The sequence below is a fragment of the Rhea pennata genome, chromosome 1 (assembly GCF_028389875.1).
Source record: "Rhea pennata isolate bPtePen1 chromosome 1, bPtePen1.pri, whole genome shotgun sequence".
In the NCBI taxonomy this organism is placed as follows: domain Eukaryota; kingdom Metazoa; phylum Chordata; class Aves; order Rheiformes; family Rheidae; genus Rhea; species Rhea pennata.
Window position 1 is genome coordinate 205,713,642 of NC_084663.1, and position 27,898 is coordinate 205,741,539.

At 39.3% G+C, this 27,898-nt stretch overlaps 1 protein-coding gene across 1 annotated transcript in view; it reads right to left on the reverse strand.

The window, feature by feature from the left end:
• The window catches only part of FAT3 (FAT atypical cadherin 3), a 428,821-nt gene that overhangs the window by 22,737 nt on the left and 378,186 nt on the right, over positions 1-27,898 (reverse strand). Inside the window, exons 17-23 of the mRNA XM_062577955.1 lie at positions 27,761-27,898; positions 24,911-25,054; positions 23,646-23,843; positions 20,322-21,120; positions 12,179-12,313; positions 11,107-11,264; positions 1,238-1,706 (exon numbers count right to left, since the gene is read on the reverse strand). Of these exons, the coding sequence (XP_062433939.1) occupies positions 1,238-1,706; positions 11,107-11,264; positions 12,179-12,313; positions 20,322-21,120; positions 23,646-23,843; positions 24,911-25,054; positions 27,761-27,898 (2,041 nt within the window). The remainder of the gene's footprint in view (positions 1-1,237; positions 1,707-11,106; positions 11,265-12,178; positions 12,314-20,321; positions 21,121-23,645; positions 23,844-24,910; positions 25,055-27,760) is intronic.

Sequence of the window (27,898 nt, forward strand, 5' to 3'; positions counted from 1 at the left end):
ACACCCTGCGGTAAAAGCAAAACCTCAAACGAGGAGGAGCTGAAGAGTGCAAAGGATTACCTTTTGGAGGGTCAGGAAGGAAAAATGAGAATAAGGCTGAAAACAATGACACCCCCCCCCCCCAAAAATATATATATATATATATATATATGAGTATGAGGGAACTGCATGGATATAATGAAGCAGAAAACCCTGGGTAGAGGTTAATTACTTCATAAAAAAAATTACTGGGAACTTCCCAGAGGAACCAGGACCAGAAACACTGACAATAAGTGGATGGAAAGCCCTGAACTCATCCTGTGGAGGTTCCTCCTTTCGGACTGGAAAATGTCCTTGCCTGGACAAAGAAGTGGGACCCTGTCAGCTCACTGAAAGTTTTAGTTTCCCAGAAAAGGGGAACAACACTTCCTGCTAATACAGTATGTACAGTATTACCAGGAAACTGGTAGGGAAAGCTGTGCAGTTCAGAGAAAGAATAGCCCTAGAGGAGAGGTCCTACATTTATGCCATTTGCTTTTTCCCTGCAAAGAGGCTGACTGTTCTTACGCTTCTTATAACCTGTGCTCTTGATCACATGTAGTAAATCAACAATACCAAATTGCAAAAGCCACTATATAACCACTGGACAGGAAACTCTGACATAAACACTATTTAAATCAATGCCCTGTAAACTTTGGATAGCATTACTTAGACCTTGAAGCATTCCAGCCTCCAAGGAAGCTGTAAAATACACTTTTGGGGGTCTATAATGGTATGAACTCTCTATTTTACACAGACATGTAATCAAATTATTCACTTACAAAAGGGTCAAGGTGTTTGTGGACAGCTCAGTAATTATTTGAGACAGCTTCAGAAACACAGAAGAGCAACAGTAGTTACATCTGTGATGGACATCAGAAATCAGCACCTTTGTGTACAACTTTCAGTACTGTAAATGAATTCTGATAAACTCAGCTAAGCATTACAGTAATTGTAATTCTACTGGTTTCTATATAAACAGAATTATACTAACAGCCAATAAATCAATTTCCTTCTTCAACACCAATGCAATGAGAAGGGGCATGGCTTCACTGTTACTTATACAGCAAATAGCTTTTATATAGTTGCAACATCTGTTTTAGTAGTTTTAGAGAGTTTGTGAGATTTTTTCAAGCACGTTGCTGCATAAAACCATCTCTGACAATAAATTGTAGGGGGGGGAAAAGGGTGAAAGGCAGAGGTAATTCAAAATATTTACCACCAGATGGCACGCTCGTACAGGTCCCACCGTTCTGGCATGGATGCCTCTCGCACGCATCAGGGTAGAGAACGCAGCCAAGCTTTAATTCGGTCAGGCCAACGACTTCTGCAAAGCTGCTGCGCTTGTTTTGGAGTGGCAGTTCATTGTTATTTAGGACAACTGAATCCAGGCAGCCTTGAAAGCCACTCAAGACCTGTGTTGTCCTCTTGTCTGTCAGGCTCCGGACGTTATCCACTTGGACCTGGGCTCCAAAATACACAGAGCTATCTGTGCTCAGCGTCTGGAAATACAGGGGGGCTTTGCGGCGCTCCACGTAACTGTCATCGAGGGACAAACTCGTGAAATTGCGATTTAGCTCCAGGAAGACTGAATGCCAATTTCCGTCATTAACAGCCCTGCCAGAAATTCCCAGGATTCCGGGGCCACTTCCACAGTCCAACTGGAACCACAGTTTGCCATCCACAATCTGCAAGATGAAAACGGAAACCAAAGTGCTTCAGACATTCGTGTATCTCACAATACATACTCAGACTGAATCCACAAACCTAGAAGACTTCTAGACAGTCTCTGCACAGCGTTAAAGTTGCTCTCTTGTGTAATTCTACAATAGAAAAATGTAACTTTATCATTAGACTTAAAACATAACATGATAAACACAAGCCTACTTAGAATTTACCCAAAGTCTGTCACTGTAGACAAACTGTAGAAATAAAAACACACAATCCATGAGAAGACTAGAAAAATGGTATAGCTCATTGAATAGGACATAGGCTGCAAGACCCAAGTTCTGTTCTTGGCTCTGCTGCTAAGCAGTCCTATTCCCTCGGGCAAGTCCTTCTATCCATCTGTGCTCCATGTTTCTGCTCCAAGCAGTCGGTGCTCCTGAACAGGCAGCTCTTTGGGGGCAAGGAGCCATCTCTCACTGTTTGGGAGATGCTAGAGGAAAATGATCGCTGCCTTCCACTAGGGATGTTACGTGCTCTGGAAATGTACACATCCTGCATCCCTGTAACTTTGTGGAGTATCTCAGCAAGGCATGTACTTTTCCCTAAATTCAGTTCCTCTATTGATCAACAGGAAGCTTCCGGCTGGCCAAAGGTCAGTTATATTCCAGGGATACTAGAACTATCTGCTCTGTGCATACCTCACAGAGGCTGTAAGATGGTTTCTACTTTTCTGCTTTTCCTCATATTTATGCTGTGTTCAGAGCTTTAGAGGGACTGTTATGACTTCTCACTCTCCCTTCTGCCCCTCGCCCAGGCAGGTGATTGTAAACAGAGAGCAGCTAATGGGCGCTAGGCAGTGGGGGAGGCGGAGCACTGGAGGGGAATGGGAAATACCAGTGCTTGTCATTTAATTTGTCCACATCTCAGCTTTAAAATCAGTATGGCCCTTCCATCCCTAAAAGGGAAAGTCTAAAAGCAAAATCAGTCAATGACTGTGAGGGGACATAGACAGCTGGTGATGAGAGCTGATACAAATGTCTATAAAGAGAGAGAGATGCTCAGGCTTGGGTCTCCTTGAATCTGAAGTCCTCATGAAGGAGAATTCATGCCAGCAGGCTGGGGCAGGCTAAACGCAGAGTGACAGAAAGGGTGCAGAGTGCTGTTTTCCTCATTAGCATTTTACCCAAAGATTTTAGGTTTTTCTAACAGATGGCAGATAAGTTTAAAATGGCTGACAGAATCAGGAGATAATTTCTTATGACATGTTAATTGGATTGAAGCTCTCTGAAAGCTCTTGCAAATATTTTACTTTTATGTCATGCTCTAGGAAATATTTATTCCTGCAAGCCCCATCTCAAGACAGTTCTGTCCCATTATTTATCCCCCTGTAAAGTTCAGGTGCTGTGTCCTTTTGCAACCTTCCCTGCAGGAGATACATTGTGCTCTGCCACAGTCTGCTCTCCTTCAGTAGTTCTCAAATGATGCTCTGTTGAGGGCTGACCAGAGCTTACTCCAACTCCCTTCTTCCAGGTACTGGAATAGACCTATCACTAAAGCTAGTGAAAATACAAATGACAGGCAGGCTCACTTTTTTCTGCTGCAGAGTAAAAGGAAGGGGAGGAGAAGCTGTTCTTACGGTCTAGACCTATCTATGCAATGGACAGAAGAATCAAAATGTCCTCCTCTGTATAGAGTTGCCACAGCTGTCAAAGAGTCATGGGCTAAAAACGTAAACACCCACCACACTTCGGTGGCCTACTAAACTGGCATAGCTAAGGCAGACATGAGGATGCTGCCTCATGTCCATCTGTCTTTGGCTTTCTAGTCTGAATGACTGCATACTATTTTTAACGGTGTTAGCTAGAAACATCCTTTGGCATGAGTATGAATCAGTGCTCAAGCTCAACTCTGCCACCTGTGATGTGGCTTGAAGGTAAATGGTCAATCCACATAAGCAGACCATGCTCGAATAGTCTCCAGCAAGTAGATGTTTGAGATCTTATGCCTCATTCCAGGTAAAGAAATATTGATCTAGGGTCTGAGTATTTTCTGCCATTTCCACTTTGAGTGGGAGTCTGTGTAATACATTATAACAAAGGTTCCCCCCCGGTATTAACTTATTACTATTATTAAGTGCCTTTGTGGCCAGGAAGGCCAATGGTCTCCTTGGGTGCATTAGGAAGAGTGTTGCCAGAAGGTGGAGGGAGGTGATCCTGCCCCTCTATTCAGTCCTGGTGAGACCTCATCTCAAGTACTGTGTCCAGTTCTGGTCTCCCCAGTACAAGAGAGACATGGAGCTACTGGAGAGAGTCCAGTGTAGGGCTACAAAGATGATCAGAGGGCTGGAGCACCTGCCCTTTGAGGAACGGCTGCAAGAGCTGGGTCTGTTTAGCCTGGGGAAGAGAAACCTGAGGGGGGATCTTATCAATGTGTATAAGTACCTGAAGGGAGGGTGTCAAGGGGATGAGGCTAGACTCTTTTAAGTTGTCCCATGTGACAGGACAAGAGGCAATGGGCAAAAATTGAAGCACAGGAAGTTCTGCCTGAACATGAGGAGGAATTTATTCCCTGTGAGAGTGACGAAGCACTGGAATAGGTTGCCCAGAGAGGTTGTGGAGTCTCCATCTCTGTAGATATTTAAAGCCTGCCTGGATGGTCTCTTCCAACCTTACCGATTCTATGATTCTATGATTTTACTGCCCTTGGAGATTCACAAAACTATCTGGAAGGCTAAGGGTAAAATCCTAAGTTCTAATCATCTTTGCACTTCCTTTCTCTCTTTCCAGATCTCAGTCTTATGACCAGTTGAATTTGAACTGGTTCGTAACCTCAAGAAGATCTATTCCAAGCCATACCAGACAGTCATGGTGTAAACCACAGCACTCCACTGCTCCACAACTCCTTGGATGTGGAGCAGGCATGGAGACAGCTAAGTAGATGACCAGCTACTTGGGAATGCCAACTATCCATCTACTCTGCATGGCATGAGGGTTGGGTAACATGCAGAGGGAGCCAGAGGAAAAGAGCAAGAATTTGTCCCTGCTATGGGCAGCTGGTTATTTCGAAGTCCTTGACTTGTAGAATATAATGAAACCGAGAAGAAATGAGATCTACAATTGTAATATAAAATGCTTGAGGGATGAATGTTGCTTGTTACTTACACAGCTCAATTAAAAAAAGCGAATAGGTATATAAAAAATAAGTCTGGATTCACTTTTCATTAAAAAAAATCTTTTCTCATAGGACTCAAAACTCAGCTGTAAACTATTTCTGAAGATTGAAATTGGGCCTACCAAAGCATCTGTTGAGGAGGAATCTTGGTAAAAAAGATCTCCTGATAAACTGAACCAGTTTTTCTCCAAAGATGAAGCAAGAGCTTATTTTCTCCCCATGCAACAAAACAGTGCGCAAAACTTTAAGATGCTGTTCGGAAAGTGTGGTCTGGTTCAATACAATTACAAATCATACTGAAAAATACATGCCAACGTATTACGCTTTGAAAAGCAGCTGTTGTCGGATAAGCAGTTACCTTGCTTCTTCCTCTAAAGATTTTTACTATGGAAACTATTCCTCTACTGATTGTATGTAACATACATTTACCTCCTCAAAGGCTATGTATACCCTGAAGAACCAACTGCCTGCACGCCTATTACCCCTATTCACCAAACATGCTTTTCCAATTATCTTGCTAAATGCAACACAAATACAAGCACCTGGGATAAATATTACACTATTTATATATAGGAATCCATAACTTAAAAGATTTACTGTAAAAATGTTTTATACATCTTTCTTTCTTTCTCATCCATTTTTATTTCTTTTTCATCAACAGATGATCTGAGATACATAGTAAATATATATTATCGGAAATTTTACATCTCCTTCTTTTTATTAAAAAAAGCACTAATAACCCCTACTTTGGGCTAGACTGAAAACTATGAAGGATGATCCAACACTTATAGTACTAGCCTAGCATATGATAGATATACACGAGACTACATTCTGTGCAATAGTCCTCCCCTGGGATCTCAAGCAAGTCATTAGTTTCAGGTCTCCATCAGGTAACACAGGGATAACGTCATTTCTCTACCTCATACCAGTGCTCTACGGATAAATACATTAAGGACTGTGACATGCTTAGATGTCCACAGTGATGGGGCCATAAAAGGACTTTAATTAATCAAGCAGCCATAGGCCTTGTTGTGGTGGGGCAGGAATGTAATATCCCCTGCTGGAACTGTTCTAGGAGGAGGAGGAAAAGCAGGAACTGCCTGTGATGAGCGAGCAGCCAAAAGAGCTGGTGTCTTGGCCACAGAGCAGCTCTCCTGGCCGAGCAGGGAGGAGAGGTATCCTCCACTCAAACGGGAGAATCAACGATGTCTCCACTCCTAAGCTTGAGAGAATTGGACCATTGATCTTCAATTCAGCAATTAATCCCTGGTGTTCTTGTCATTCCTAGAAATCCCTGTGATCTGACAGGCATTGTTTCATGCTTGAAGTGGGCTCTTTAAATACAGCCTAGACTTCAGCACCAAGACAAGCTGAGATTTACCTTAATTTCTAACTAAATGAGGTACATGCAAGCAAATATTACGTAATCAAATGACAGACCAGCGCTCATGTCCAGGCTCAGCAGTTATCCAGACAATAAATTCATAGTGGGGCAGCTAGTCTGACTGATGGTTGGAAGTATCAAACCCTCAGTGTAAGACGGGACTTCTGACACTTATTTTTTTTTCCAGCTACATGACACAAGGCAGAGAGCTCACATTACTCTGTCTTAGAGCAAACTCTGCAACCCATTGCTAGCGTCAGCCGATGAGTCTGGCAGATACCCTTCCTACGATGAAAGGGTGACACTGTTTCATCTTAGATGGGCAGGTAATTCCCACCAAGCTCACAGCTGGCTGCCTCTCAAAACTTTCTGGGCTTAGTTACAGTATCTCTCATTACAGGTATTAGGACAGTGGTGTCAGTGCATACCTGGACATGTCTGTTACCACAAATACAATACTCCTCACCTATATAAAATGGGCAGAGAAGCACAAAGAACAGAGAAGGCTCCTAAAGGTGATACAATCTATTACATTTCAAGAGTTTCACTCAATGAGCAAAACAGGGCCAAATGCATACTGTAAATTATATTAGAATATTAGCCTGGCTAAGATGTTTGGCTAACATTCATATTTGTATATCAGCATAGGTAATAAAATGATCAAATGGTTCTTCTGAGACCACCTTAGGTTCACACAGTCCATCTGTGGTCATACACCACGGATACAGCACATTGCCTACTAATCTATCTGGGGAAATATTTCGTTAGCTGAATTACACTTCACATTCATTTGTATAAAATGGTATATTTAATTAAAATATTATGCGTTTCAACTCCAGCCATAACTGGGATCATATCCAGCTTCAGTCTTATCCAGCACAAGCCATACAGCAGTAATGCATTAAAATGCATAATACAAACTTAACTAAGCCTTGCAAAGTTTCACATTAGCTGCCTGGATTGAAGAACATATGCTTGTCTTTTACTGTTTAACAGCTATGTTTCCAACATGAGAGGAAAGTCTTTCCTTACCTATTTTTAATTCTTTAAATTTTGAAAAATTAGTGGAATCAAATTATACTTCTTAATAAACAAAATAAATGTGGGGATTCTCTTCTTGAGTGGCCTTATGATGTTTTAAATTGTTAACTCTTATTTTACCCAGATAGATACTACATAAGAGAAAAAGAAACGGTGACACCATTTTCAGCACATGCAATCTTTCCGGAAAAAAAAAGGCTATTGACCTGCATCTCATTTTGCTCCAATTGTCTTAAAAGCAAAAGCACACAGCTAAAAGAATGGCCAGTCTCTCTAAATTGATGGATGAGTTGCTTTATTTGAAACAGCTGAATAAATAACACCCATATTATATTGTATCAACACAGCGTAGCTAGTAGGCTTTCAGCAAACTAGTAGACAAGCAGTTTGCTCTATGGAATTGATCATTCATCCAAGAAGGACACTGTGTTATGATTATGAAATATTTCCATCCCTAGAGTTATCATGAATGTATGAGCTTCCAAAATTAAGCTGGTCATTTAAACACTGAAAACCATACTGCCACACTAATTTTTAAATAGACTCTAATGGGAGAGACTTGACTAAAAAAAAATCAGTGCCACAATATGCCTCAATAGTGTTTTTGTTTTCAGGACATTCCCCTTCCTCCCTTCCTCCTATGTGGTGAATCTAAAATTCTTCCATCTCTACCTTTGTTTGGGGCTGAATGCTCTTTTGGTGAGCCCTTTCGTGCTAATCCAGGAAGACACTTAAGTACAAGCTTAAAATGAAGTTATGTGATTAGTTTCAATTGCCTTCAAATACAGGAAGTTACGTAAGTGATTAAGTGCCTTGCTGGAGTGGTGCCAGAGTGCTCACAAGAGCACAGAATCCTATCCTTTGTCCTCTATTTGGAAAGCATCTCCTCATGTTAAATTTAATTGAAAGTAATGCTCAAATGATAACAACTTCACATTTTTTACAGACCTCTAATTAATTTACCTATTGGACTCACTTCTGAGCACCTCCCTATATCACAGCTTACATACCTGTTCAAAAAAATAAATAAATAAAAATAAAAATCAGTGCTTTACCTCTGGTTTACATGTGAGAAACTTATGCTTGGAAAGTCTAAGGGTAGCAGGCTTGAAAGCCTCTGAATCAGAGATCCCCAAAGTATAGTTCACAAGTGACCTGGCATCCCTAAAGGAAACTTGTTACAGCTACATCCCTTGAGCTTTATGTCATTCATCTCCTACAGAGTACCTTTATGAAACCCCAGCCTGAATTAGCAGGTTTAGCTCAGTTGGTTAGAGCGTGCTGCTGCTAATGCCAAGGTTGTGGGTTCAATCCCTGTATGGGGCTATGCCTGCAGGTTGGACTAGATGATCTCCAGAGGTCCTTTCCAACCTTACCCTTCTATGATTCTATGATGTTCCTCCACTAAACAACTTTCATGAACAACATTCTAAGAAATCCTGATCTTCTAACTGATGCAACTCCTCCAAAAAAATACCCACACTGAATATTCCACTTTACTTTTCCCTTAAATACATATGTTTATAGTATCCAAGGGTCAGACCAGAGACAGGGACTTACACACTGCTAGAGCAAACACTGTGCTACATAAAAACCAAGCATGAAACACAGTGCAGTTCTCTGTGTCCTCCCTGGTCCTCATATGGGAGAAAGTGGGGGCCTCAGACCAATGGCACTGAACATGTAACATTGGACTTCTTTCATAGGAAATTTCTGTGGAACAGCTCTGGTCAAAGCTCTGTAGTTAAGAGCTCTGTGAGATGGGTTTCCGAGTTAGAAGTAAACTTAAGAGGTAGCAAGTAAAAAAGAGCCTGACCTAGAGGTTGATCTCTGAACTCAGAGCAGCATATTTCAGCTCTTGTCACTGCTCCTTCAATTATTTTTTTTCCTCCCAGAATCTTTCAAAACAAAATGTTTAGGTGATTGTGGAAAACCACAATCAGAATTATGTAATTCCTACCCCACAACTGAAATCTCACAGTAACGAGGGGCTTTCTCACTGATTTTTTTTTTTAGGGTACTTGTCTAGGCAGAGAGCTGTGTGAGCTCAGTGTTTCAGCCCTGTGTAGGCCTAGACTCATCTCCTACCTTGCAGCTGAAGACACTAGCCAGGATGCTACAGGAATAAAGGAGAAGGAAGGAGCACTGCTGGGATTTAACTCATTCCAGCTAGATGTAGTCTCAGCATATCTTTAAGGCAAACTTCATGGGATGCCTGGATTTCAAATAGGCATGGACGGTTGGCTTAGCTGAAGTAACTGTGATTCCAGACACTCTTTGCATTAAATGATTAAGAACAAAATAAGCCTGGGATAGGGAGAGGACTTTTGTCTTGAACAAAGGCCTACTGAATTTACACTTCAGTTTGCATTTTACTTTGGCCATCCCACCAAAACAGACATTAGTGTTTTTACTTTCATTCACAGTTTCCTTAAAGTTAGGAATAATAATAATAATAACAAAACTTATAATAATCTCTTCCATTAAGAGTGGTAGGAAGATATGCTTGCAGTGCACTGTCCACACTTTAAGAATGTTTGAAATCAAATATCATCTAGAACAGGCTGGTTTTGCAAAATCACGTAACACAGTCTTGAGCTGCTGGACTCCTTAATCATGACAGCTCTATGCGCAAATAAAATAAATTCTCCTATAATCATTCTAACACTATTTCAATCTGCCTTTGTATAATCTCCTACTGTTTTCAAGTGGCATCTTTTACTAGAGCTGTTTGTTTTTTGCTGACTATTTTTCAAAATTTAATTGTGACATTACCTGCCCATATATATCAAAAGCAATCATGATGAGGACTTTAAAGAAAGTCTTCAAGCCTTTGGTTTTGTTTTGTTTTCTTGAACAAAAAGTACATTAAAAACTTCTAACAATGGCTTTCTACATACTTCAAGCAGGGCTTAATTATGTCTCATACAAATCTGAGAAATGCTGATGTTCTCTAGTGAATGAAAGACACAGTACTCCTGCTCATGAAATATTTCAGCATAACAGCTATGAAATTATTTGTTGCCCATTAATAACTATCTCGCAATTTTAACTTTACCTATGCATTTGGCCAAAGGAAATTGAAAGGCTGCAAATACAGAAACAAAAGGCTCTGTGTTGTTTCTTCCACTGCTGAATTACAGGACAACATCAAGTCATAAAGTCTTCATTTTGTTCCTTAGAGGCTCTAGCAGAAATACCATATATACAGGCTCTTGGATGAGTCCATTGGTCCCTTTCCATTCAGCAGATACTTGCCATTTCACTGAAAACCAATAAACAACTAAAATGCACGGAGAGCTTATCAATCCAATATATCTCTCTACATACACTGTGCCTCTCTCGAAAAATAATCCTGATTCATGGAGTGAAGAAATCCTCATATTCAGTAGGAGACACATTCTAAGCAGTTAGTTTATGGAATTTACAGTAGTGAAGGCATATTCTCTAATCACAGGATGGACACAGGGGAAGAAGAGCTATTTCAGCATGTGTGATTTTGACTCCGCAACCATATAAATGGCCAAATCTTGCATCCTGTGTAGATTGGCTCTTGCATGCAGACACACATACTGTTCCTGTAATGAACAGCACCCAGTGGAGCATTTTCCAAGTAGACTACTACTAACAAGCTGCTTTTTTTGATTATTGTTGTTGTTGCCATTGTCAAAACTGCTGTTTTTCCCTATTACCATGAAACAGATCAGACTTAATCTTCAAAATCTACAGCTGAAATGAAAACAACATTCTCCAAATCATTCCCCAAAACAGAAAACATATAATCAAGAAAAATAACTGTGGAAAAGATAAGTTATTTAAATTACCTTCAGAATTATACAGGGATTTGCTCTGGTGTACATTATGATCCCATTGCTTTGCAGGGTCCGTAGACGTAGAGCCAGCTTGAATTCCTCTTTCTTGCTGTTTTCAGAAACTCGGTATTTAATATAACTGTTCCCAGCAAAGCTAAGGGAAGTGTGGCCTGAAATAACCATGTTGAAAACACACATTCTTTTACTGATACATTAAATAATTCTACAACTGTCAAATTAACTAAATAATTTATAGAACTAATGAGAATGTTTAGGAAGGAACTTACAAATAAAACTCAACTTCGATGGTGAAGAAAGCTTGGACCTACTGCAAACACACATTCCATTTTCAAGGAAAATTATTTCTGAAGGGATGAGGGAAAGATCTATTTCTTCATACCTCTATAGGAAAGAGGGATTTCTCCAAGTATTCAGCATTCATAAAGTTATCTCTCCCTGGAGGCACCTATCTCTCCTCAGTGATAACAAAAGGAGTCAAAGATGACCGTGCCTGTACCTCAGGCAGCTGAATTAGGGGTATTGGCAGATGCCAATCAAACGCTTCCAAGAGTGTGGAAATACCACGTGCCCTCCATCAAACAGTCCAGAATTCACTGAAGTCAATGGAAAGGCTCCACTCCCCTGGGCTCTTTGTATCATAGGGTATAACACAGCTGAAGAGAACTAACAAATGTCCTGAAACCTTCTTTTCAGGATGGTGTAATGTTTTCATTAATAAAGTTTGAAATTTTGGTCATCTCAGTCATAAGTACAGGACTTAATTAGAGCTTTGTCCATGGTAGGAAAACATCTGGCAGAGCAGCCTCTATGAAAAGTCCTGTTTTCTCAACAACTTGTTTTACCGATTTGGGATTCCCAGTGGAAACTACATCAGGTCTTCCTACGGTGCAATAGCTATAAAGCCAATTCTTTTACAAGGCTCATAAATGGATGCCCTGAGTGCCAGTGCTGAGAAGTGTTAAGCACTTCCGTTGACTTCAGTGGCAACTCTACCTGCAAATGGACAATGGCAGCACTTTGTCGCTCAAGTATATCCCCTTTTACTCTACTGTGTGCTGTGCACCTGAGCATTCGCCAAGCTTTCCTGGTGGGCACTGGCAGATGAAAGGTCTCCGGTTAGCTTCATAGCCCACACACTGCATATCCCCTGGACACGGCTTCTCCAGACAAGGATCATTAGATCCAGGACACAGCCCTCCTGCAATAAATTAAAAAAACTATCAGAGGCACAACGTAAAAAAAATCATTATTTTTAGCAACTCAGTGATGAAAGGATCACTTATTGATCTCACACTTAAATACAAGCCAAACATGGCTTAAGAATAATACAAATAATTAAAATCTTCAGGTAGGAGACGCCCTTCAGACAAGTACTTAGCAAAACAATTATGGTTCTTCTCCAAAGGCTGTATGATATAAAACAACTATTTTGATCAATAATTGGTTTATAATTAGTATTGTGACCATCAGGCCAGTGATTTACTCACAAATCCTTGGGTGCAGAGAATTTAGGGATACAAGAAAACAAATGTCTTGGAGCTACACACTTCCCTTTACCCCAGTACACCCATGTGAAGTGACTTTAGGGAGACAACAGAGCTCCTTAGGAGACAAAATGTGGAATGGCCATTCCCAGGCTGCAGACTGAAAGAGGACTTTTCATCCTCTTAACGCACAGGACATGCTGCCAGGCTGATCAAAAGGCAGAGGCAAACTTGCCCAGTCTCCATGGTCCTCCTGACTCTTCACAGATCTCACACTCTCTTGTGCACCTTGCTGAGACTGCAAAAAGTGCATCCTCCCTTTTTCTGAATGTTACTACAGAAGTTCCATTGCATCTGGACCTCCATATGCCCAGGCAAGAATTTGCTTTGGACACGAAGAACTCAAAGTGAAGAACCTTTTAAAATAAAAAGTTGTCTAGATTTCTTGGCATTACCTAATTAAAAAAAGAAGTAGCTTAGTTTAAATAGCTAGTTACAATTTATGATTATAAATTAGGCAAAATATTCCCTCCTTTTCTATTTAGAAGAGAGCATAATTTGGATGAAATTACTTGAAATGCTACTAGCTGTTCTTTCTTGAAGACTTTTTACTAGTATGGAGCCTAATCTTGGCCAGGAATAGATGAATTTGAAATGTCTAACTTCCTAAAAGAAGTGATCTAAAGTGACAGATGAATACCATTGTTTGAAAGTTACTTAAAATACTTTTGTATGATGCATCTACTTCAATGTACTTCAAAACTTCCTAAAATCTTAACACTTAACAAATCCTGGGGTTTGGATAAAGATTTCTATTTAACATTTTAAATTCCTCTAAATAAATCTGTTTGGATTACCCTATTCTTAAAAGACATATAAACGTTGTCTACAATAATGCAAAAGACAATACAACTATTAATGCTCAATATATCAATTCTTAGCTATTTCCACAATGGCTAGCTTCTTATGGGTTACCATAGAGAACTTATAAAGTACATGCAGGGTCAGGTTCTGCTTCTGGGTATCTATATAAGATATCTATGCAAGTACATGCCTGTAAATGCAGAAAAAAGGCATTCCCACTCTTGTTGTTGATTTGCAACCACAGTTTGAACATAGGGAGAGTCAGTTGCTGAGAACGAACAGGCTTATCTTTCTTTGCTCATCAGATTTGTTTATTTAAAGACATACAGGCAAGTGATGATTTTAATGTTAAGTAGTCAGTACCTCTGTACCTGTCAGTTTTTGAATATTGAGTGTTCTTGTTTGTGGCAGAGCATTAATGTCAGTCAAACACTTTATTTATTGAGCACATGTATTTCATTTACAATTTATAAAGAAAGAAATCAATCTATAATAGAGGATATCTCCTAAAGTAATGGAAGAAAGAGTCTTACTGCTCTTATACATTAGTACAAGCCAAGTATGGCTCAGATTAAGTGTAACTGAAATTACCTGGCATTGTAAGTGTTTTGTGAAAAAAAAAATTACTACTGTAGGTTTTGAAGTGGGCATAGGCTGACTCCAAATATGGCAAGGACTGTAAATGTCTTGCTTGATGTACAGCACAGTCAATTTAATCTTGAAAGTCCTCCCCTCCTTTGTCAAACATTTATTTGAGAGGTCTGTGCAGTAAATGATTTACAGTACTGCCTGTAGCACTGTTAGAAAATGATGCATAGTAATCTTTATTAATCAGTTTACCAGGTTACATTAACAGGAATGGCAGCAACAGTACACAGTTATATTTTAAGTTCCATAGAATCAAGAAACAAATGTCATTTAATAAGGTTTTGCACTACAGAACTATCTTCTATAGAAATCTAAGATCTACAGAATTTAACTGAGAATGTGATTCTTTCTATAGCTGCTTTTTAAAATGATTTTCCAGAATTCAATAACATGTAACAAATATTAATTATATTAGTAGGTTTAACTTTATCAGGTGGTTAAATAGTCTATAGGCTGGCTTGTGATCTCCTCCTTGGCTCTGCAGGCTATTTTAACTCATCTTTTTTGTGGTGAGTATACTGCATACCACTGTGTACACAGTCTATATCTCTTCTCTGAATATGCTTAAGCCCTATGTAAGGTTGTAATTCAAGTGAGCCTCTCTGTAGCTGACAGACAAGCCATTTGGATTTTTGCAAATTTTCACAACCCCTAACCTACTATTGTATCTTTGACATTAAGCAATAAAGCAGTAGCTTACTTTGTTATCAATCTCTGCCAGTTTTTTAGCTGATCCAGACTCACACTGGTATCTCAGAGTCATTAATCCACAGTCAAAAAATACATGGAAAGCATCAAGTGTATTTAGTATAATTGTGAAGATATACTAAAGAACTGCTTATCTTTGCAGGCCAAGAACAGTTCTTTTAGGTAAACTACAAGAAAAACCAACTTTTTATTTATCCCACTGCAGATGTATTTCAAAGCTGTCACAAAGTTTTAAAAATATTCAGACTTGGGAGAAGAAATGCTTTATGCCTGTCTGCATGCTTGTAAGTATATAAGCTACAAATCTGCATTATTGCATTGCCTTAGCTAACACACATTTTGAGGCTGATTTCACAACTGTGCTGTGCAAAATTGTGAAATCATTCAAAGTTACATTGTCCACATCAAAGATTTACGGCTTGAGTTTAAATAAAATTATTTTAATGCTGCATTTCCACTCGAAAGAACAGTCTATTTACCATTTAATAGGAGATTCAAGACATAGATTTGGATTAATCTCTTTTTCCTGTAGATAAATCCAGAAAATCCATAGTATTCCCATGAAACTCACATTAGTATTAATAAAGCTGTTCTACACAAGCTATCACATAGACACACGGGGCTAGTGTCAACCAGTACATGATGGGAAAAGATAGAATATGCCCACTTCATTTTGACTGATCATCTTCAATTTAATGTTCTGAAAGAAAGTACAATGTCCCCACTAGTATACTGAGGAAGAAAACACTCTCCCCTTACTACATGAGACGTTTCCTTAGATGTATAGGAATTAAGTAAGGATCACTTTTAAGAACATAAACCTAATTTGAAAATTGAATAGTTCAACAATTGTAACTTGAGCTTTGGGAAATTTGGTGTGTTTCAGTCAGCCTATTCTCCTGATTCCTTATGAAGATCAAAAAACAGTCTATTTCTCTTGCTTGCAGAGAAAAGTTTTTAAGGCGACTTGTGAAGGTCAGAGCTCCAGAAAGCAAATAAAGCAAAACTCTGAACTGCTATTTTTAAAACAATCTAAGATCATTTTTGAAGGGAGGAAATAGCCAATTCATGATACTTGAATGCTTGTCATATTCAAATACTGCCATTTGTTTTTATTTTTGGAGTGTGGTAACTAGGTATTGTTAGCAGCAATTACATCATATGAGCACAAATACTTCAAAACTGATTCTCCACAAGTCTACCAGGAGTTAAGGTTAGCTCAAGGGGCCCTGAAACACATTATGGTGCACTGTTTGGACATGCTTTTCAGTATGTCCTAATGAATCAGTTTCTGTCCAATTTTAGAACTGGCTGAGACATCTGACCTATCCCATCCTTTCCTTGATCAAACTTCCCTTCAATCTCCCTACATGATAGAGAACAGATTCCACTCTTCCCAATTTTCCAGTTAAACCCCCACTTCAAATTTCAGCTCTCCTAGCTCTTATACGAGGTTGTGTATTCTCACTGTGGGCCTTAAAAGGGGAGGAGAATCTCTCCTCACACATCTCAAAAGTGCAAAGTTATAAGGGCGACAGCCAAATCAATCAAACCTATCAATCAGATTTACCTGTAGTTCTTTGTTTCTAAGCACAGTCAGGGCATCTTTTTCTTTAGTTTTCCTGGCTACTTTTGCCTGGAAGCATACTTTTGCATAATTATGTATGTGCTTCTTGCGGATGGGAGGAGCTGTGGGAGTTGATGATCCTAGTATTAGCACTTGAGTTCTACAGATATGAATTTAGGTTCCCCACACCAAAACCTGAAAAATACTTGGGACTCCTTAAGAAGTACTGTGTCCTCTGAAAAACTGAGGATACAGACCAACTCTTAAAATGTGGTCCTATACTAAAAACAGATCTTATAATGCCTCACAGTCTAAGACTTTTTTTGTTGTAACATTCACAAAATGCTAGAATAAGAGACTTCATAAAGTCTAAATTCTCTGGTTTCACAAGAAAGTGGTCCAAGACTGCTATTCACTACATTAAATAATGTGGATGTGAGTGTCTGCATTTTTACAGAACACTTTTGGGTGTGTTAGAAAAAATTCTTTCAAACTACTAAGCCAGAACCATATTAAACACTGGAAATGGATTTCATCTCATCTAACTTTAGGGCATGATTCATCTGACTGATTTTAGATATCCAGGGAGAAGTGTATCACATCATTAAAAATACCTCATTCTTTCCACTGTCTGGAAACAGGGCCTGAAGTGACCATCTCAGATAAAGATATATACTTGCATTTATCAAGATGAATCCTATCCAGTCCCATCCCATAAACATATTAATGTTATCTTGCTTTTGTAAGACTACAATAAAGACTTTATAGCAAAGTAGTCCCAACAAAACTAACCTGCTTCTTCCCTGTTTCTTTGTCTTAAAGTGTAAAAAAGTTACTTTACAACATTAAAAAAATAAAAATTGAAATATATTTTTGCTTCAGAAATATGAGAATGTCATGAGAACTATTTATAAGAATATACTTATTCTAGTCTTCCTGCCTCCATTTCCCACAAGCACTGACAGATGTTTGCATACCTTATGTCATATGATGGGAGATCAGCAATTGCAGAGCTCCTATATCCACGCTGGAAAAAGCCCCAGTTTGTTATAATACTTTTCATATAAACACAAGCAAAAGAGCCAGAAATATGAGGAGACAGTCTGTTATTGGAAAACAATTTAGTTAAATCTTATTGATTTTAAAGGCTTAGATTGATGCATCTGAACTTTCGAACTTATCCCTCCCGAACTGTGCCGCTAATCTTTGGAGCTTCACATATTCCCTGCCTTACAGTCTCTCTGTATTTTCACATTCGATAACTCTGTTTGTTCACAAAGGTAATCTAGGTAAGTTATGCACAGCTGGCATGCATAAATTGTGCATATCTGTGACACCTGCCAGTGGGAAAAACACGCCAAGTATGATACATATTTCAGGAATGAGTGAATTAGTTCAGACTCAAGTTTTCTGGGTCATAATTGACTCAGATCAGTGAAAACATATGCAGTGTTTTAGTAGGTTTTTCATATTTCAAGCTATCAGTATTTACTGGACTGAAACTACGCTAAGAACACAAGCAGTATAATACTTTTATTTTATTGATTATATCTTGCTAATGTTGTCCTTCCAAAGGAGCCAAGAGAAATCTATTATAGTATTTTCTGCTCTTTTTCCTGATTAGCTGTATTTATGTGCATGTATGAGAACTACTGGTTAAAGGAAGTATTCAGATTTTTCTCTTTTATTGGACCTAGTCCTTAGCATTCATGAAGGCAGAGCTATTCATAGGTTCTCTGATCAGTACCTCCTCAGAAGTCTGTGTCGTATTCCATGTGATAAAATCTAGTGTGTATTTGTGTAGAATATTTCTTGTGGCTCCTTTAACATTAGAAGAGGCTGCAGCCTCTAACTAATGTGGAGAAAGGCTCTTTTACCAAGATCTCCTACTTCTGTGCCTATAGACACCAAGACTGTCATCTAGATAGCTAACTATATTTTTTAAATCAGGAACTCTGGTCACATTTTTGTTACAGGCTGGATGGTGGGCTAGAAATGCAAAAAAAACCTACCCAAGGCTTTTGGGCAGTGCTCTGCCTAATTTTCAGATGCTTGTGAAACAGCCACGGAAAATCAGCACAAAGCTGCTCAAACTGCAGCTGCGGGAACCCTTTAAATGCTCCAGCTGGCCAAGGCAGTGCCTATTGCTCTCATACAGTAATCTTCAAGGCCATGATAAATAGTCCAGGGGCAGTCCATGATAAATAGACCACAGGCAGCTTGCAAAACACCACTGCCTTTGGAGCAACCTGTAATCTGTTCTGAGGATTGACTGTGGCATGACAGAAAAATTTGGAAATCACAGCCCTAACTAAATTTTTATGTTTCCAGGGCAAACTTGCTGGGCAAGGAAGAAAAAGGAGAGATCTGCTGGATCAGAAATGTATACCTATTCCAAAGTCCCTTTTGGATCTGAGCTAAAAGAACATGAGAACCACTTCCTATTAGTATCTGAAGGGAATATAAACCATTATTGATTTTAAAAAGCTGTATAACTAGGAGTAGTGAAATAAAATTAAAAACAGCACAAATTTTGGCTGGAAAACAATTTTTGACAGAGAGGACTAGCATCTCCACAGAGATAAGGATTTGCAATTTCTTGGTATGTAAATGAGACAAAGCTGTAACTTAAAGAATATACAAAGCGTTTCACGGGCAATGATCCTGTACGGGCTTCAGGACTCAGCTGGAGGATATTGCAGCATTGCTCCTTTAAAACTTGTGAAAAGCCCTTTTGATTTCAGAGCCTTTCATGTGCAACAAAATGCCAACTATTGCTATATTATAATGTAATCTCTTACAACCTTTTAACACTATTATTTAAAAATTGGTCAGATACTTAATGTACATTAAAGAGCACAGTAAGTCAGACACAGAATTCTTGTATTTTCACAAAACCTTTAAAGTTTCACAGAAACTTTAAGGTATTATTATTCATATGCAGCAGGATACAATTTCTGGTTAAGTTTTATGCATTAGGGACTATTTTCATTCTTGCTAAAAGATATGAAGTCCTGATGACTGCTAAAGGAGCAAAGGTTGCTAACTGAGAGGCATGATTATTGAGATCTTGTGCGTGTGTGTGTGTGTGTGTGTATACATGTGTGCTTAAGTTGAAGGAAATTTAGATGTACTGATTTTACAGCAGTTTCTTTCTCCACACAGAAATGAAGTGCAAGGAGGAGCTTGGCAAACAAAAGAAACAGAACTATTATTATAACCGCCTGAGGTTTTATAGTCAAAGTACAGAATCATAAGGAAGATTAGCTCCCTAGTGTATCTGTCATATATGCTCATGTGAAATCTCTGCAAAAATGTGGAGCAGCCTGAAACCAAGCCAAAACCCCACACTGTTGCCTACTATAGCATTAAAGGTCAAGAATGGTCCTCGCTCTTAATTACTTAATAAAATACTTCACTGTTTTCCATTCCTTTCTAGACTGGGAAAAAAGAAAAAAAAAAGAAAAAAAAAAAGAAAAAAAAAAAGGGGGGCCTTTTCTCCTGTACTGCTTAGGTAATAAGTCCTCCTCCTTGCAAACTGCTGGCACATCACTAAAGACGAAGTTGCTCTGCTATGGCCGCACTTCAGGTTTATTCTAGTATTGGTGGAGAGTGAGTGGGAAACATTCTTCCCTCTCCTCTGCCGCCTTCTCCTCTTACTTTCCCTCCCCTGGAAAGCTTGTTGACAGCTCTCATCACGGAGCCTCCAGGAAAGCAGTCTTTGTCATAAAAGGCCAAAGTTCATCAACTTCCATTTACATCAGTAAACATGAACAATTCTTCCTGGGCCTGAGAAATCAATTCCCACAATACATCAGCCAATCGTGCTTTAATTCGCTGAATTGAAATGCCCCTTCTAATCTGCATCAGAGGAATAAAAACGATCCTATCGCATAATGTGGAAAGATGGGAGGTGAAGAGGGAGCAGTACTCACCATTGCACATGCAGCGCACATTCCTGTAAAAGCGGGGACACACAAAACTAATTCGTGCTGTGCTATAGGTCATCAGAGAATGTGAATCGATAGACAGACTTTGCTCACAGTGTTGTTCCTGACAATCCAGTCCAGAACAATTCTTCTCCAAGATAGCAGAAATACGAATCACATTTTCCAAATGTCTCCTTGCATTGGTAAGCTTCTGAATCAAATAGGCAGGCTTATAAAAACCACCGTTGTGCATCTGAACTGCAAACAGCATGTCAAGCTGATTGCTGCCTGCCACGGGCTGAATACTGATGATATGTAAGCTGTCTTGCTTTTGGGAGAGCACTGCGTTTCGTAAGGTTCGCCTAAACCCGTGCATGTGAAGGCCCACAAAATCTTCTGGGGAAACGTTGTCAAAACGGATGGTGACTGTGTTTTGCAGCATTTCTTGTATCAGTTGTTCAACATGGACCACAACATCTATGGGTACTTGGAATCGGCCATCACTGACAGAGACATTCAGGATGTACTTGCCATTATCCAGCCCTCCAAGGGCGATGATCTTCCCATCATGGCTGTTAACCTTGAATAGACTTTTCTGCTCTGATTTTAGTGTGTATGTGAGCACATCATAAACATCCTGATCTGTAGCATGAATTTTCCCAATGACTCCGCCTGGAAAATCATCTTCCATTGTCACAATGAAAATCTCGAGTGGAATGGCAGTTGGTTTGTGAATGCTCTCTTCAATAACCCTCACCTGAATGTAGGTGTGGGAAACCTGCTGAGGCTTCCCGGAGTCCTTTGCCTAATGTAATTTGTAAGAAAAAAAAAAAAACATATCAAAGACATATCAAAGACCAAAATAAACACACACATACAACACACGCAACAATCACAATTCACTGCTATATATATTTTCATAGCATCTGTAGTTCTGAAAACATCTCAAAAGAACTTCCCAAATGCACTTGCTAAATACATATGTAAGGAAATGTTTCAGCAATCTCTAGCAGTGAAACTTATGAACTCTTTAGAGAAGTAAAGATACATTATCCAAGTGGCTTGCAGAGAGAAATGTGTCAGTAGAATATGTCATTACTTAAAATGAAACGCTCCCAGGATCCCACAGCCATCACCTGTCCTCTTTGCAACAGAGCCATTTGAAGGCGGCATACCATACTCTGCAACCAGAGTCTGCGCTCAGCTCCACTCCAGACAAGAGACTGAAGCCGAGTGAAACACCAGTAGTATTTCTGCAGTGCTTGGTGTGCTCCAGAGTGTTTCAAACTCTGTTTAGCTTATGTGAATGTGAGGGAGTTCAGAGTTTTTCCAACGTACTCTGTACTACTTAACCTGAAGTAGTGAAGAAACATGCTTGAAATAAATATTCATTCAAAATTTATCATCCTCCAAAAATGAAATAGGGTGCCTGTGCTATTGCTAACAATAAAATATGAGAGCAGCACTGCACTTGGACAGATGACTATGACCCAGAGCACATATGATAGTATCATTTGCACTTTTTTTATAGAAAGTAAAAGAGCAAGTATAACAAAAAACCCAAGGCCATCTTGACAGAATGGAGTGCAAAGCTGAATCAATGTCCTTTTCCTGCATTAAGAAAAATGTTTCATTGAAGTCACTATTAAGATATAGTAGTCCGTGTATTTTTTTGCTCTAGTGATGAACAGATGACTAAAAATATACTGGGTACAAACTCCAAGATCTCTATCAGATATTTGGACACAGAAAGGAAAATATACAAGCTGAAGAAATGAATGCAGAACCATGATATCAATTAGGTACATCACTACAAAAGGATTAGTAAGGTTTCAGGGGGCTCCGAAGATTTTTCCTCCTCATTCCTAACAGAACTGGATGGGGGAACTTTAGACAGATTTTATGCATGTGTGGACACACACACATAACATGCACAGAGATTATATCTCATCTTATTTTAAATTTAAATTTTACTTTTTAAGAACCATAACACAGAGAAGGAGCCTGACAGTGGAAAGGATGGAGAAAAATGTTGGTGCTCATGACTGGACAGAAACATTGGCATCGTGCCAATAATGGCAAATTATTAAAAATATTTTCACCACAGAAATCCCTAAATAAAATAATATTAGGAGGAATTAGACCTTCACAATCCAATAGCAGAGTTTTCTAAAGATTTTAGTTCATCTTACAGATTATGGTTTGCATTATATTTCATTTATATGACATACTTAATCTATATAGCTAGAAGTTGCTGCTGAAATTTAATTCATGTGCCCAATTTTGGCTACACTGGAGATTTGCTCAGCAAATTGTCCTGAAAATTGGATATCTTAGCATGAAAGCATGATGAGCATGAAAGGTGAGGTTCTTTATTTTCCTACTAAGTCTCAAAGAAAATTGGTTACAGGAATATTAAATAGCAAACTGCAAAAATATTACTTTGATTTGAACTGTTAGCTAGCATCAGAGCTTATAATTTTTAAATTGGAACTAACTTAGGATATTACTGCTACAAATACTATTAAATGTGTTTGAAAAGGAGTAGTCAGGCTATATTTAGAGAAATTAACTACCATCAAGAAAGTGGAGGAAGCCTGCATTCCAGAATTAGATTATGGGACCATGTCCCTTTTCAATGAAGAGTTGTAGTTCATTCCTTAGACTTGTGTATTTACTGAACGCTACTATTTTTTCTCTGGAAAAGTTGAGAAATGTGGACAAATTACTTTTTGATTTACAGTTCTTTATAATCAAAATTACTCTGGTTACAAAGTTCCTCAACAGTGACTCTAGAACTAAGTTTGAGCTGGATTTCTATTACACGTTCTATTTTCATATTCTTTTAAAAGCTAAGTTGACCTTGAAAATGTGACTTCATGAATTCTTGATAGGCTTCCAAAAATTTATGATTAAATTTATGACTTAAAAGCAGAAATAATTTTACTTCCTAGAACAATATTTTGCTGTCACTCATTTTGTGGTGCATTTATATGTATATAATGCTTTTTTGCTTACTTTCCTCTCTTAGCTATAGAAAAAAAGATGAAAATCTTAAATCATAACAGCCGCTGCTCAGGAAATCCATTTCATGGAGAGAAAATTGGAAAGGTGGCTGGCTACCTGTTTATATTTGTTTGAAATTGGGTTTAAGGACATCAAAGGAAGCATACTATACTGTGCACTTCTAAACTATAATGCATGACATTTACTCACAGAATAAAGTCAATTAAAATCAAGCCACACAGAAAACATACACATGACCTACCACTACATGGGTTCTCTTTGTTTCTGTGTATGTGCAAAAAAAAAAAAAAAATAAAGCCATACCTGCACACAAAGCACATATTCAGTTGCAACCATGTGCTTGAAGATGACTGCAGATCTCAAGATGCCATGAGGGTCCAGTGAAAACTCCTCTTCTTCATTGCCAGTTAGGATGGTGAAGGTAAAAGGGGGGCCATTGTGAAAAGAGTCTTTGTCTGTCACTACCAGCTGCAAAATGCTTGTGCCCACTGGTTTATTTTCCTTTACACATGTACACAGTGCAGAAAGAGAAGGATTAAAATAACACATCTCATCACAATGATAAAACACCAAGTTTCTCTATTGAGAATATTTGAATAAATGCTGCTTGTCCACGATGGCACTGTACTGTGGCATTTATTGTGAACTGCTTGCAGTCCTACTGCCTGAAAGGGAAGGTGGAGGTACCCACAGCATTTCCCGTGAGTGACAGGCTCTGCACACTACTGGATCTAATTAGGACAGACTAAACGATAAGCCTTGCATCCTAAGCAAGGTCTAAGGCACCCTCCCACAGTTCCCAGGGGGACTGTGCTTGGCAAATGCCCTTGGCATCCCAAGGAAATCATGGCACGGCCCTGCACGCCTCCCTGCTGACACAAGCCTGCACCCCCTTGGTGCAAAGGCAACAGAAACAGGCCAACGTAAGACCAACTCAGCCAGTCTCCACTTCCCCACAGAACTCAGAACACCCCAGATCCCACAACTCCAGCACTGACTTTATTAACATAATTAATAAAGACTGCAAAAGTCACTCAGTTATGGTGAGACAGACCTACCTTCGAGTTTTTCACAGCTGCTTGTCTGAAAAACAGAAACTCTACCCAGAGGATGGAAAAGGGAATTTCAAGAGCTGTATTCACTCTCCTCCTTTATCCTTTGCATTGCATTACTCCTGAGCTGGAAGGACCTGAGATCCCATTTATCATTTCAGCTAATTCTTTGTCTGGGGAAGGGTGATCAGTTCCCTCTCACGAGGGACGTGAGGTATGGCAGCAGAGGCTGCTGCAGAGTGGCAAGAATGGGGAAAGGGCAGAATTTTTGAGGCCAGAGTATATTTTCTGGCATAACAGGGATGAAGAGTAAAATGTGAGACAGAAGCTGAGATTAAGGAACCTCAGTAAACAGAAACTTATCAAAGAGTTAAGAAAGAGAGGTTTACCCTCTTCTTTAAATAAGATCATTTGATACATCTCTGGAAGATAAATCATCAAAAGCTACTTAAGCAAAGCCAAATGCTTTCATATTTTAAAGGTCAGAGAATTTTTTGATGTGCAGGATAAACTTACTTGAATTACAGCTGTATAGTTAGCAGGAGTAAATACAGGGCTATTATCATTCACATCAGAAATGTCTACGTTGACCGTTACAGACGATGACAAAGGAGGGATGCCGCTGTCTCTTGCCTGAATAACTAACGAATAACCAGATATCTGCAAAAACGTGAGAACGTTAAATCAATGTGAAAGCAGTCCTAAATTTTAATATATATTCTTACATCCAACAAACCACCTACCATTTTCTAAGGAAAACTGTCTGGCCCCATTACCTTCCCTACCCTTTGTATAACATTATTCTGTTTATTGCCATACTATTTCCCAAACTCTGTTTTATAAGACTACCAACAAAGCCAACTCCTTCACTGTATTAAAATAACCATATCAGATACATACCTGAAACAAAGAAATAGCCGCCGCCCTCCCTCTCCCCCCCCCCCCCCCCAAAAAGGGGGGGGGAACAGGAAACCAAGGGACCAAACTAAGCCATTTCTGTTTTAGCTAGTATTTTCAGCTTTCCTAGGTGACAGCTGGAATATGCAACCTGATTCTACTTATCTTATGGTTGGTTTCCAAGATAATATATAAATGACTTATTAGAGTAAGCCTCAATTTGACACACTATTTCTAACATGGTGATAGAGAATCAAGATAAAGCTTACAGGCAGGTGGCTTAAATATACTGGAAAACATTTGGGATTTCTAGGGACAACACAGTCTCTGTAGCAACAGGATATTATCCTCCACTTAGCAGAAGATAAGGCCTACTTGTTAGGAACAGGCAAAAACTGCTCATCATTAAGTGGGCAACTCAGTGCAGTTCCACTTGCTAGCACCCATGGGGAATTTCACCTTCTATATCCACATGTCCATGTGAGTGAGATATGAGTCCATGTGACAATTCAGAAAATCTGTCTATGCACAGCTTATGGATGACAGTCTGATTTTATGAACTGCATCCTTATGTTGGCCTCCTTATGTCTTACGACTGTCTTTTACTGTATATTGCTTCATGCTCCCAAAGGAGTGCTGCTGACATATCTGCTCATGAATCCTTCTTAGTAGGAGAGAACAAAAGATTAACGCATTCTAGATAAAAAAACCACTCTACTCCAACCTCTTGGAGTTGGGGGGGCTGGAAAAGGGAAACACAACGTCCCCACAGAGGAGAACAAAGTAGTGCTAAAAGCACTTGGTAGGGGTGGTGAGGAAATCCAAAAAGATACGAAATAAATGACATTTGGATAGCAGGGAAGAATACAGGCTAAGCTTACAAACAAGAGGGCTCTTTGGGGTGTGAGACCAAGCTAAGAGAAAATGGAACAAGTTTTTGTGAGGGTTGTGGGGAGGAGAAAGACTCTGATTTGGTGAGGATGTAATAGCAGTAGGGAGAAGAATAATCCTGGGCTACTGAAAGGAGTCAATTTAAGTTGTTTTTTTTTTTTTTTCCTTTAGGGTTTTATATTTCTTATGCTAGCTAAACTCAAGATTGACAGTTGTGGGGGCTTTTTTCAGATTTTGTGTGTGTTTGCTTTCATTTGCACATACCGCAGAAAAGTACATGGCAGTACTCAGGATTTCCCAGAATTAGAGCTCTGGAAATGAGTTTCCCTAAACAATTGACGAAACCTGCGAGTCAGCAATGCCTTTGGCAAGCTACAGCAGATGGGGCATCATGTCTTATTTTCCCCAGAGGAGCCAGAGGCACCTGAGTCCTGGAAATGTGCCAAGGAGGCAAAGAAAAAGACAATATTACAGTCTATTTTAACCAAGGGAAACTTAGGAGCACGCAGATCTAAGAGAGTTGGTCTTAAACACAAACACAAGCTCAGTAGAGGTGAACGTGTATGTGTCTGTATACATACATACATGCATATACTTCACAGCTGTGACAAAGGCAGAAACTAAATAAATGCAAATTAGGAATTTAAGGCTATGCATTTAAGAATAATATCTCATAGCAAAGAATATGCACAGTCATTGTCATTTCTTTGTCCTCAACAATCTGTAGCAAAGTTATTCTGCAAGGAGAATAGACAATTTAATCCTGCCTTCATGATCATATAGAAAGGATATGTGCCTCTGTTTTAAGTAGTAGCCATGACTTCCGTAGAGAGTTTTTCCAGTTGAGCTCATATTTAAGAGATAGCGATCAGCTTCCCTAGCTTAGTGAATGTATTGTCTGCAGGGATGAGGCATGGATTTCTTTGTGTTGCAAGACTTTTGAAGCCAGTAGCACTTCTCTGTCCTGATAGTGGCACAGGCAACTGTATTTTGTTTTTTCCAAAAGCTGCTAATTGCCATCTATGGCAAAATGGTGATAAATCACTCTGGATGAATAATCTAGTGAGCAAACAAAGCAGCAGAATCTGTTTAATCAAGCACTCTTTCACTTTTGGTACAGCCTGACCACTTTGTAACATCACCTCCCCAGTGACATGTTTTGCAGAACGCTAATTAACGGCTGAGGTCTCAGCTCTGTGCTTGGTGCCACAATCTGCAGTATATTGTAATCACTCAAGTTGCATACACCACTGCATGTGTATGTTTGCATGCGCAAGAGAGAGGAGGCAGCTCATTAACACAGCAACAGCTGTCGGTATCACCACACGAGAAATCCAAAGCTGGTTTTTTTCCCCAGCCTGATCTCAACTGCTGTGTTGGTGCAGGGTGGGAACTCCAGTAGGGCAGCTGGCTTGCAGATAGGATCAAGGATAGGTTTAGGGTGAGAAGGAAGTGGAAAAACATTGGGAAGATCACTGCAGAGTGAAAAAGCAGCTATTTCACAATTATCTAGCAGCAGATTTGAAATCAACAGACATCTGCAACTCATTTTAAGTTAAAAAGTCCCACTTATCTTACCCTTTCTCTGTCCAATTTCTTTTTAACCTTCACAAGTCCCAGAACAGGATCAACTGAAAATTCACTGTCTCGATCACCACTCACTATGGAAAAATGAATCTGGCCATTCAAAGGACTGTCCAGATCTTCTGCTATCAA